A 13,232-nucleotide genomic window follows, 5' to 3' on the forward strand; every position below is an offset into this window, starting at 1 on the left:
ATTATATACTTGTAATGTAAGGAAAAATGCCTGAAACACTTGTGTCTCCAGAAAGTTTTAGATTGCTGTAAAAGGTCATCATTAAAGTGTGAAAACATCTTAAACTGACTTCTGGATATACAACAATCTCTCTCGCTCAATGCCCAGCCTTTTCACTGATCCACTCACTGTCTATAAATCTTTTAATACCCCTGAAGTTTGGTGTCAGCTTCTTTATTAGCTCATGTCCTCAACAAACTTGAATTGAACCCCCTTATTAAATGCACAAACAGGCCTTTATACAGCTTCTTCTTAGCATGGCTTATTAGAAGTTGAATAAGTTTTCTATCTTCTTTCTATTCCTAGATCTCAAAGGAAATCTTGTTAATGTACATTTAATTGCAACAGCTCAGCCTCAATATTCTCTATAGCAACAAATATGCATGGACTACGTCTGTCAAATCTTCCCTCAGCTTCTTCCTTTCTGCCTTTTATGGCCAAGCCTTTCACACAGGTTTTCTTTTGTGAAAAGACTTTCCCTCTAAGGATCTAGATAGGAAAATATCTTTCATCAAAAATTATTTTGATAAGTTCTTCACTCATCCTGTAATTTCTCTCTTATGCATCCGCATGCTGGATGCTGCACATCCCTTGCTTGAATACCAAGAAAAGGACAGGGGCAGGACAGCCCAACACAAAAACTGGCAGTTCCTTAGTCTTATGCTTTTATTATGTGCAGTCCAAAAGAATACAAAGCAGATCTTCTTTGAAGGTTCAATGTCCCATCATAGAATTTAGGTAAAAAAAAGAAGAAAAATTTCAGGAGATAAAAAGAAGGAAGAGAAAAGACAGAGAAAAAGGAATTTAATGTCAGAAGGTCTGAGAGAAGAGGTGTTCTCTCTGAATCATGTTCTACTGACTTTGTGTCACAGCTTTTTCTATTTCTGCACACTGCTTACAGTGGGTTAGACCATCAGTAGCCAACCTGGGAGAATATAACATAAGGAAAAAAAAAAAAAAAAAATCCAGCCCATTCATTTCTTTTCAATTTGCACATGAAAACATTCTGTGTACATTATTTCAAACCACACAGGGAACAGTTCTCACAGCCCTGCCTGGTAACCAAGGGATGGGAATGAAAACATCTCCCCTGTTAAATTTGCTGAAAACACATTACAGTGCATGCTACCAAAAGGAAGAAAAGAAAGGTGTTTAAAAAAAAAAAAAACCAAAACCCAAAAAAACCCCAAAACAAAAACCCCACGAGTGTTTCACTGTCCGTGAGAAATGAAAAGCAGGATGGGAAAGACTGTTTACACAGGCACTTAGCCAGGAAACTGTATTTTCCACAGATCCAGTCATTCAGGGAGCACATCTCCTATTTTCCTGAGCTCCCTGCCTCTCTTCTCCTAGCCCTGCAATTATATTGAGAAACCTATCTGTAGGTGAGAAAAGCACAGCCAGTCCCGCACCATGCATGCAAAGGCTGCCTCTCCTTTAGGTAAGTGCTACCACACCGAGGCCATTTGTAGGAATTTTACACAGCAAGACAAACCAGATGCAGACCCTTAAGGAGAGGCGTGAGCTGCGCGGATCGCCACCGAGGATCCGCCTGGAAAGCACCCTCTCTAAGTCTCCTGTGAAACGCAGCATTGCTAATTGGCAGGCCTGGACGGAGAACGCCGTGAGATAGGTAGAAAAGTCTTGTCACTTTATTCGTGCGTGCTTCCCTGCATCTTAACTTGCAGCTCGGGCTCCCTGAGGATCATGTGAGGCTGGGTTATATACCGGGAGCCGCGCTGTAGAGCTGCGAGTGTGTAAGCCTGGCAGCTGGGGAGTGTTATGGTTGCTGCTTTCCTGTGCTAAGCTGATTTACTTGTTTAAGGTCTGACCTCATCATCCTGTCAGTATGGATTCCCACCTATACAGTTAACAGCAGCTCAGCCTCGGCTGCGGTGTATTAGCCAGAAGAGAGAGGGAGAGCGCTGCCGCTGTTTGTTCTGTTGCTGCCTTTTCCTTAAGAAGGGGAGTTGAAACAGAAGAGATAACAAAGAATCCATTTCCTTCCTAAAAGAATAGGCTTTTTGTCTTTATTATTTTTAAATTTATTTTACTTATTTATTTTTAATTTTTTTTGGTCTCCCTCTCGGGGGGAAAAAAAAAAAAAAAAAAAAAAATGTCAGTCTCTGGGAAGAAAGAGTTTGATGTGAAGCAGATCCTGAGGCTCCGCTGGAGGTGGTTCAGCCACCCCTCGCAGGGCTCCGCCGGCTCCGGGGGCTGCCATCAGCAGGAAGGATATGAGCACAGAGGGACTCCGGTGCAGAACAGGTTGAAGAGCCACTCTCGGGACAGGAATGGACTGAAGAAGAACAGCAGCCCCGTCCACCACAACATCCTGGCCCCCGTGCCGGGGCCAACGCCGGTGCACCACCGATCCATCCACGCCTGGCACCAGCAGAACCTCATCGAGCAGCTGCGGTCCAGTGAGGACATCCCCAAAGCCGGCACAGAGGGAAACTCTGCTAAAGAGGACTCAAGTAAAACCACACAGGAGCTGCAGATGATCACAGAACAAAATGCAGATGAATCTGCAGAGAGGTAGGAGTTTTAAAGTCTGCTCTTGGAAAGCCAGACTTGTTTCCAAGTTCTACCCTAAAACTGTCTTTGTTTTTAGCCAGAGTTCCTTGGTGCATTAATCTCACTTTATGTATCTGCACACCCACACCCAGACGAGAAGGAACACTTCTGCATCAGAAAAATGAACAGAAACATTGTCGTGAAATTTTGATCTTTGCTTAAGGTACATCATTCCATAACTCTTCCACATGCATAAAATCTGCCAGTTTGTCAAATTCACTCTATCAACATTTACAGCATATCAATTTCTGCTCTTGATTTATTATGTGTGAGTGCAGCCTCCTGACATCCTGTCCTCATTCTGACTTTATCAATGGGTGCAACTTTGACAAATGGGAACTGCTGGAGGTGCACGGGCTCTGTGGTTGCCATTGATTTCTCACTGATTTTCTTTTACTGTCTTCCTGGCAAGTAAAATCAACCTTGAACTCAGTGGAAAGGAAGCATCATTCTTTGCTTTTTTAAAGGTCAGTTTGGAATCCCAGTACTTTCACAGCTTATTTAGTATGCTAAGACAAATATTTTCTGCAAGGTCAGGTGAAAAAACATTACAGCTATGCGACCTTAGAGGTGTAAGCACAAAGGAAGAGAAATTTTTAAGTTGTGAATAACAAAGAATGCAATACTAATGCCACTTATTTAATTAAGCTTTTTAATGTTTTCTTTTTCAAAACTCATGTCAGTGTTTTTAGCTTATCCAGCAGTATTTTTACCCCACCTTCCCCCACCTTGGACTCAAATCAAACATTAATGACATGACTGCTTGCACCATTTGATGAGATTGCTATCAGTCTTTGGACACAATTTAAATGCATAACATTGCATTTAAATACAAATTTATCTTACTTGAAGTTATAGCTCTCTCAGTAAAAACCAAGCTGACAGCTTGCATATTTTTAGCAGTTATTATTTCTCAAGTTGTGCATCTGCTGTGGGGGTACATCTGCAGATGGAACAGCAAAAAGCTGCATTCCAAAATGTCACTTGGAAACCAGTCCCAGTAGTCAATATGTACCAGATAAAATCATTACAGAATAAAAGCACTGAGGAAGGACTTTGGGAATTCTGTGTGTTTCCAAGGGCACTGGCTTGGAATGGGGAAGCAACATACCCTTATTACAACACTTCAAACGATAGTACAGATTTCCATGAAAAATAAAAGGTGATTTTAGACACACCTGAGAAGGAAAATTGATTTAATTTGAAAAAAGAATAAGGAACACCTGTCCATCCAAATAAGATTCTACACCATGTGAAGAAGGAGGTGGGAAAAGCCCAATCAGTTCAGTTTAGGAGGAAATAAACCCTACCTTCTAAAATAAGATGTGACATTTTCCCCAGCTATATATAAAGTTTCTGATAAGACCTCCTGAAGTTTTGTACCTTCATATCTGTTCCAATTTAAGTCCTGCTTTTGAGCTGTTTAAAGTTGCAGCTTTTAGGATTCCTTTGGAACTGCATATATCATATTCTGTTATAGTCAAATAAGTGGGTTTCCGTAAGATTTCAGTAAAAACCATGATTGTATATTGTAGATTAAAAATTTATGTTAACATACATATTAAAAAGCTGAATTTGCAACAGATTTTTTATAAAGTAATTCATGACTATGAGTTTCTCTATAATTAAAATTTATTTCAAGAAAATAAAACTTATTGTTAAAAACAATGTAAATTTTTAAAATATGTATCCATAGAAATCATTAAGTAAAATACTGTTCCCTTCCCCTACAGCATCCAGCACAGGCCACACATTAATTATTACATTAATTGGCTGGGTAGAAATGAGCTACTGAGAAGAAATAAGGAGAAGTAGTCTTATATCTACATCTGCCTAAATCTAGGATGTAGATATCCATATCTGGATATATTTTCATCTCTTCAAAACACTGTCTCATCTTTGAAATCACGCTTTTAAATCATTGAGGGTCTCCTTTTCCTTTAGAAGTTGCAGATAGTCCCAATCAGCACTAATCAGGGGGCTCTTCTGGTGCCCACACATAAAAATCAGGTGTTTGCAGGATCCCCGGAGCCCATGTTCTCACACTGCTAAGGCCACCACAGCAGGAGCTGTGCAGGTATTGCAGCCAAATTTCACATCCACACCTGAGCATACCAAAGAGAAATTTTCCTTTTAGAGCCCAAAAGCACCATGCCTTCAGAGCAGCTGTCTCTAAACCACTGGATTTCCCTCTGCCTGGAGAAGTCCCATTTTTAGGTGGATCTAAAGCACGACTGTTGAGTGTCGCATGGGCATCCAAAATAGTAGAAAAGGAGAGAGAATCTGGCCAATACCTCAACCTTGAGCAGAATATGAAAGCAGTTTCTACTAAGAGTTTAATGCTTCCCATGGAAAACTTGGGAAATGTAAAAACGATATTCTGAATTTCTTCAGAAAAATTTGAGCTTTCTCTAGAAACCTCAGGACTGAATGCTGTCAGTGATGGACAGAGAGCAGCCTGGGGTTTGATGAAATAGGGGTTGGCTATTGAAGAGGAAAATTAAATAATAAAGTTCCAAACAAAAGTTCCATTTGGAATACACTATCATTAATACACTTATTTTCGCTTTCTTCAATCCATTTTGGTATTCCTGTCCCCAAATTAAATAGTGCAAGACTTAAAAAAACCCTTTTGATCCAGGTGCTTGCTCTTGTATTATGGCCCATGTTAAGCAACAAAGTAAATGAGGCTCAGCTGACTAAAACTCATTAATTTTGTCCTAATCATAACCAGTTAATGTGTGGTCAGCCAATACATTCTGAGCCATAGACAAATGGCTTGTTGGCACAAGGGTAAGGAAAATCCTCAGCATCCTGGGGACGGTCAGGTCCAGTGCTGCTCAGCTCAAAAAGCTCAAAAAGCCTCCTAGGAGCATCTGAGATGATGGGCCTTGACCTGCTGCTCTAAGATCCTTGTGGAAGTTACATCTACAGTTTGGGGGGGAAAAAAATTGAACAGTGGACAACCTGTATTTACTGACCTGATGTGATTCTCACCAGTCTGCTCCCTGAATGAGGACTGGGACCCCATTCAAGGTCCCAGAAAGAGAAACTAGCTAAAGTTTGCATAGCCACCAAGATATTTTATTTGTAGAGTGTATTTCCCAATATAGCATTTTCTGGTATTACTGGGGTGATCAGCAAGCTGAACCTGTGGAATATGGCCATGCCAAGGAAGAGCAAACACCTTCAGAGATTTCAGGTTTGGCTTAAAGAGGGAGCTGGAGTGAGATCTGTAAGAACGCACGGGAAAAAACCTGTGGGTGGCTGCTGGTTCTGCAGGCAGGGCTGGGGGGAGCTGAGCACTTGAGCCCCTTCAGGACATCCCTCATCTATCCTATCCTGTCTGGAATCTCGTGAGGTTCAGGGTCCTCTGCCAGGGGGGCCAGGAAGCATTTCCATTTCTTTCAAAGATAGTGATGTGGCAGTGATGCAGACACATCAGCACACACTGGGAGGATTTGATTATTAGATTTTGACAATCAACAGAAACTTTGTGTGCACCCCATGAATGCACCCATGTGTGTGCGCACACAGACTGACAAAGCACTGAAGCCTCCTAAAAAGAAGAATTTTGATATTACATCACTGTGATTACTTCCCTTAATAAGTTCTGGACTCACGGATATTGACTTCTCCATGAGAGCACTGTGCCCAGCATTTATTAACATTATGCCACATTACCACATCCATTCCTGCATGCCTGCCAGGCCTCTGAATCCACAAGTGTGCTACTGCAGACCATGTGTGCTGGTTAAGTATTTCCTAGTTGCCCAAAGGCACTTAGATTCCAATAGCAAATGTAGCATCCATTCATCATCTTTCTCTTCTGCATTTTTTTTTTCCTAATTATGTGGCTGAAAAATTGCTGACAAACTCTAGTTTGAGATTCTAGTTTTGCTAGGGACAAATGTTTTCTAATTTCTCACATGAGGCAAAATATATTTCTAATTCATTTTAATGGAATCTTTTGCTGTCGTGATCCAAACCGTCATCAGTGATGCTCGTGGAAACAGATTCATGGCACGTGCATCCTCCTAAAGGCAATCCTTTTCTGTGGTGGCTATTTTTGATGTACAGTTATTTTGATATTTCATCTTCAGACTTGAAAAATCACCTTTTTTCTTTTTTTTTTTCAGTTTTGGCTGATGCATGGAAATAATTATCTGACTATTTTCTTCACTATCTCTGGCATACATATAAACACACACACACGTACATGACTGTTTCAGAGGTTTTCTCTTATCTGAGGGTTTTCCCTCGAGTTCTGCTTTAAGCTCCAGTGGGAGATGACAGCCTTGGCTCCCATTCCAGTGTGAGATATAGAAAAAGAAAACAGGTGATAATTACCCTGGCGAAAATGGAACATAAGAGTTATTCTGTGAAACCACTGGACAAACCAGATTGAGAGGGCTTTTGGCACTGCAAGCAAAGTTCTGGGTACCCAAATAAAAAGTGGAGCACAGGAATGACTGATATTGGATCCCAAGGCAGCAGTAAAAGGGAGGGCTGTGGAGTGCCCTGTGCAGAGAAGGTGATAAAAGGCTGCATTCAGGGGGGTACATCACAACACTGCTTCACTGTCCTGGGTAAGAATTCAGTTCCATGAACAATCTCTAATGCCGAAGTTAAAGTTTAGAAATGTCAACTCCTAATCTCACATCACGGCAGTCTTTATTTTTGAAACATAACTACTCCAGTTTGTTTTCACTGAGCCTCCAGCATTTTGAAAAAAACTTCCAAAAATTCTTAGATTTAACAAATGAGTATTTTAGAAGGGTGATAAAGAATGCTGGGCATGCAGTCAGACAGCATTTCAATCCTTCTGTGACAAAGCTGGACCAGCTAGGTTTAGGTGCTTCCTTGCTTGTCTACAGTACAATTTAAGCTCATTAATGCCTTGGTCTTCCCCCATCAATATAGGCAGCATATTGTTCTGGTTATTCTTCTTATTGACACACTCTTCTTCTTTACAGCCTTTGTTTACATTTGAAAACTGCTGTAAGTCTGAAGAGCTGCAATTCTCGCAGTCTTGTCTCAGAATTCCTGTCCTGACAGCTGTCATTTCTTTGCTGTCCTGCCTGTCTCCAGCAGATCTGTCTGGACTTTCAGCTCAGAGGCCAGACCTGGATGTGTTCCTGTTGGGGTCTGGCAGTTCTAGTGGAGAGCTGGATTCCTTTCTGTGCCATCCTGGCTCAAATCTGTTTGAATGTTCTCAGTAGCTGTTTTTCTTTTATCAACAACATGGTGCTGTTGCTCGTGCCTGCCTTGTGATTCATGTGAAACTCCTGCCTCTGCAGCAGAGACCTGTTCCCAAACCATCTGTAGGTTTTTGCAGTTATTTGTTCCTAAAACCAGTTCTTTGCACAAATAAATTCCATCTTGTGTTTATCAGATAATGGCTCCAACTGGCTGAGCTAGTGTTCAGTTCTGATTTTATAACCCTGATTTAGTGATTTAACATTCAGTTCTGATCCAATACCCCACCATCCCTGCAGCTCTTCTCAGCTTGGCACCATCTCCAATTGTAATATATAATATCAAAGATTTATCTTTATTTTTTTAAGTAATTCAGAAAATTTATGAGAAGTTATAAGGAACTTCAGTGCTAAGTTCCTTAGGAACCCAGTTTACCTTCCTATTTGTCAGTAAACCTTTGCTAATTTAATAGAATGATTTCAAACCAGTTTCATTGTTGTTCCAAAATGGGTTACTCCAGACAGCTCTTGAGGCTGAACTTCGCACTATCTGAAATAACACACTGAAAAATAATACTCTGATGTTCAAGGTATACATGAGAACTGTTTCTTCTCTGTTCTCCATAATTTCTAGTAAAACCTGTTAATGAGGCACGTCAGTCTACTTTGACATGTTATTCTTGGCAAATTCTTGTTGACTTAAGTTTTATTTCTAAGTGCTTAGGAATAATAATTATATGAATTCTACACTGTATAATTTGGCAAGAAGTAGCAACAAGGAAAAGAAATTATGTTTGTGTCTTGTGGAGAAGTTTTCGGTTTCTTTAGCTTTTATAACAATTTAATATCAATTCCAGCAATACGTTTTAAAAAGACGATTTTCTGCAAACCTGCAATGGATAACCTAAATGTTTCCTTGTTACCTCAGGGACAAGCAAAACCTAATTTTCTTCTAACAATGGTCTTTAGCTGAAGGTCAAAATATTAGTTTGAAACTAGATTGTTTAAGATGTTTGTAGCTGATTTGAGAGGACTCAGAAGTGACAGCATTTTATGGAAATTCACTCACAACTGGTTGAAATATGGTAGCTGAGGGTAACCAAGAAAATTTGATATCTAACTTTTGCTAGGTGTGGAAAATCTATGAAGTTACAGTAAGAGGTATCTGATGAAGGATTAAAATCTAAGAGGAAAATCAGCTTCTTTTTTTTTTTTCCCCAGCAGTTGATAATTCACAAAGAGGGACAGGCCTTTTGAGGCCAAGTGCAAGTGCACTAAACAGTGGCCAATGAGTTGATTCTCAGTAAAAAAAAGTGCTGTGACCCCATACAAGAGCTTTTGGTACAGAAATTAGAATCAAAATGTCTCAAAGGCATCCTTGGTAAGATGTATTCCTACTCTTACCTTCTATTATGACATCTGAAGAATTTGAAAAAGCAAAAATATGGGGTAATGAAGTGGATTGAAACAGTTATTAAAGATGAAAGGAATGAGTAGAATTGTGTTTTGAAATTAATTTTATATTAACCCTGTGGAAGGACTGGATATTTATTCAAAAAAAATTTTTTTTTTCACAGCTAGATAAATAGAATCATAGGAAACTTTAAGCTGAAAAGGGGCACTGGATGTCATCAAGTCTAACCCTGTCTACCCACCAGGAAGTCTATAATGAGAAATAATCTGACTTACTAGAAAAACACACAGTATTTTACAGGCCTACATTTTACAAGCCTAGCTTTCAAAGATGAATTATTACAGGCAAGGGAAAAAAAAAGTACCATTTAATAGTAATTTAAGAATCTAGGACAATTCCAGTCATTTCAAAACAATCTTTTTATGATTCAATTATCTTCTCATTTTCACTCCTCAGAGCTCACTCTCAGCAAAGACAGCTGTTAAATGACTTTTTAAAGAGTTATTACTGTTCTTAAAATCACTTTTTAATGTCTCCAGAAAAAAAAAGTTAAGGAGATGATTAAACACACTTGCCCATTGCAGAGCAGTTTTTACAGACTCACTGAGATTATGCAACTGAAAGATCAACAAGAAATTAGGTGCCTGGTGAAACATTTGGGGAAAAGGGAGAGAAGGTTTTGCTTTGTTTCAAATTTATAGCCAGACAGGACCCTAAAAGAAAGAAAGAATTTATTTTCACCCTTGGTTTGTGGCTGAAATGTTGACTTTGGAGTTTAGTAATGAGGAAAATTACAAAAATCCTACACATTTAAAAAAAAAAAAAAAAAAGAAAAAAGAAAAAGGATTTGTTTGTTGTAATCAAACAGCTAAATTTGCTCAATTGAACTAGACCAGTTTTATTCTGCTAGAATAAAATAATTGTCTAATGTACTTAGAGAATGATTATATCAGGCAATTAAATGAGACTGTGGCTTGTTTGTTGTGTACCTGTTGGTGTGCAGAATAAAAGATTTAAAAAATGCAGCTGAAGTACTCTGGGGATACACAGAAAGAACTGAAGATAAGTATAAGATATAAAGGCCAAGAAAATAATCTCTAAAGCGAAGTTGTAACCAAATTTATTCCTCTGTGAGATCAGATTCCCCCTCAGTGACTCCATCAACAGAAACACCAGCACTGGAAATTCCCACCCTGCTGTCACAGCAAATCTGCTCCCAGACCACCTCCTTTCCTTCTTTTTCAAGCAAATGCTTAGTAGTCAAAATTCAATTCAAAGCAAATTGAAATTGCTAGAACAAGACGAGAGAGCCTGGCTCTTTACAAAAATTCTGCCCATCCAATAATTCTTAGCTTAAAACATCTTTGATTTCATTGTAGTAATTGTTTCTACCCTATGTGACAAATCAGGATATTTCACTAAAACCCGTCTGCTGCTCGCAGGGAACAAGAGGATAACTAAAAGTATTTGAAGGAATATGCCTTCATTTCGGGTTTAGATATACGTTAGAGTGTCTAAATTAATACAGTTTCAAAGTGTTTTGTCAGGAAATAGGCATTGTATTCTCATGCTGTTTTACAGGATAAAAAGTTTGCCTCATCACATTCTCCAGTAAAACCCACTTAGGCCAAACAAATATTTTTTAGTGGAAAAGAAAGCAATGGCTGATACTTGGTCCTTCCTTCAGTTTTGTTGTACATATTTTGAAAACCTTGGGACACGAATCCAGATTTCTTACCTGGATTTTAACATTTGATTTAATCAAATTCAAATGCTCTCAGCCTGAATTTTTAGGTTCATGACTAGGATCTGAAAAATCAGTATATGAGTTATGTCTCAGGTTTGTTGCCTGTTTCTTTTATTACCTCAGAGCAATCACCCAGCCTCTTGGTATCGCAGTTGATTCATGTAAAAGAGCATTTTCCTGGGGACACAACGGGAACTAAGCAGGGTTTTCAAACATCCAGATTTGCCTGCAAACAGCTTTGCAATGAAAAGCGGAATTCAGGTACTCTATGTACGTGAATTCCTTACATTGCATAGTTGCACAGTTTATCTTCTCATTATACTGGCCTCACAGAAATCAAAGTCTGCCAGAACTTCCCATTACAATGAGTAGACTTCCAATAAAATGTTTTGAACAGCAAACAAAGGCAATATATTTGGGATAGTGGAGAGCCACTGTCATCCTTTTCCATGCTTCAGTTTACCTGATAAGTTGCAAGTCAAGAGGAAGGGAGTCATTCTGCCGAGAAATGAGCATTTTCAAACATTTTCAAACCCAATTTTAATAGGAGTTGAGAAAATGAAGAACCTTTTTGAACTGGGCAAATATACCTTGATTTAAATGGAAATTGTGAGCGAACCACTAAGAAATCCTAGGAGTTGGAGAAAAGCTATTTTAAGCTATTACATATGGTTTGAGTTGCTAGGGAAACCTCTTTTACAGTGCTCATTTAGCACAGATGCTCAGGAAAGCTCTGTCTCCATGTCAGACCATTTCAGAACACCGCAGAATATGAAGAAATAGAGATGCATACACACACACACATGCAGGCAAAAATACCTCAGTAATTTTATATTGGTCATGCTCCACGTCTTTGGTGGGAGCTCGTGCTCTCCCTCTCTGTCATGACCACCAGATCAAAAGCTCTGATTCCGGAATATTTGTTCAAAAATTGCCTTCAGTTCTGATCCACTGGGGTTTATGTTTTAGACATTCATCTCTGTAGAGCAGGAGCTTTGCCTTTGTCATGTCCTCAGTGAACAGGCAAAGGAGAGAAGCTCTGGTGCCACCACTCCTGACCACCCTTTTGAGCAGGGCGGAGAGTAAATATATACTCTGAACAAAAACTGGGCTGCTCTATCACATTTATAGCAGATATATATTGATAATTTAATGACGGAAATGCTGGTTCTGGGCCATGACTCTATCGTCTCACAAAAGTCACTTACAAAAAGATTCTCTCCAACTCATCATTCAGCTAGTGCAAAACTATGCCTAAAGGCAGAAATTCCCTCCTGTGCCATTCCTTACCCCCCACCCTGTTCTGTGTGCTGGTGCAGTGGTTTAGGATGGGCTTCTGACCTAGTAAAATCCCCCAGCTGTGCAGGCAGTGCAGTCTCCTGGCGCAGCCTGTCACAGGGGATTTAGGAGCAGAGCAAGACAACTTCCTGGGGAGTTCCAGCCTGGTGATCCTGCGGGAGCCAGGCTGTTCAACCAGAACACAACGAACTGGTGAGATAAGCACAGAAAGGACAAGGCTGTAAAGTCAGGACTAATTTCTTTCGCCTTAATTTGTTTCATTCACTTAAAGGATCCCAATTTCTGCTAAAAAAGAGATGTGGGGTGGCTGGAGTGGTACAAAATGCCAGTAAAGTTGCTTGGGAGGAAGCTCCCATGGGATGCCACAAAGCAGAAGAGCCCAAATGTGCCTCTCACTGCCTCATTCAAATGGAGCCTGATTACACCTCAGATGTTTAAAGTTTCCTTACACTTTTTCACTAGGTGTTGAAGTGAATCCAACCTGACCTTAACACAATTAATTTAACAATTAATAAATCAACAAAGTCAGGACGGGCAGGATAATATTTTATTGAATAAATGCAAAAAAATCACTGTGTGATATTTTGTACACCCACATTACAATGCAAATTCCAGCCTAGGGAATACCTACTGGCACTCCAGGAAAAAAAACCCACAACCCTGTCATAATAATAACATAAGCAATATTTTCCACAGTTCATATCAGTTGCACACTTTTAGCCATTTTTTTCCTTTGATTCAATGCACTACATTTATTTAGATTTTGTGTTTTCATTCTGATTCAATTACAGTGAGAGAGGCTGACACAGACCTTGACTTGTTGGAGAAAGTTATCGCTATTATCTGTCCAGATAAATGCCAAGTCACTGATGGCATCGAGAGAACAGGTTTTATTAAGCCAGGTTGTCAGAAATACTGTTAAATACACTCGATACTGTCAAATTGAAGCAGACCTAGT

General features: G+C 39.6%; 1 protein-coding gene across 2 annotated transcripts in view; it reads left to right on the forward strand.

Moving 5' to 3' along the window:
* The window catches only part of KLHL4 (kelch like family member 4), an 80,228-nt gene that overhangs the window by 38,983 nt on the left and 28,013 nt on the right, over nt 1–13,232 (forward strand). The window contains exon 1 of one of the 2 annotated variants that reach the window (XM_040089930.2): nt 1,606–2,577. The exons of the other annotated variant lie outside the window; for it this stretch is intronic. Within the exon in view, the coding sequence (XP_039945864.1) occupies nt 2,156–2,577 (422 nt within the window). The 5' untranslated portion in view covers nt 1,606–2,155. Of the gene's footprint in view, nt 1–1,605; nt 2,578–13,232 lie in introns of those variants that run through there. 2 annotated transcript variants of the gene reach the window in all.

The sequence above is a fragment of the Hirundo rustica genome, chromosome Z, assembly GCF_015227805.2.
Source record: "Hirundo rustica isolate bHirRus1 chromosome Z, bHirRus1.pri.v3, whole genome shotgun sequence".
Classification (NCBI taxonomy): domain Eukaryota; kingdom Metazoa; phylum Chordata; class Aves; order Passeriformes; family Hirundinidae; genus Hirundo; species Hirundo rustica.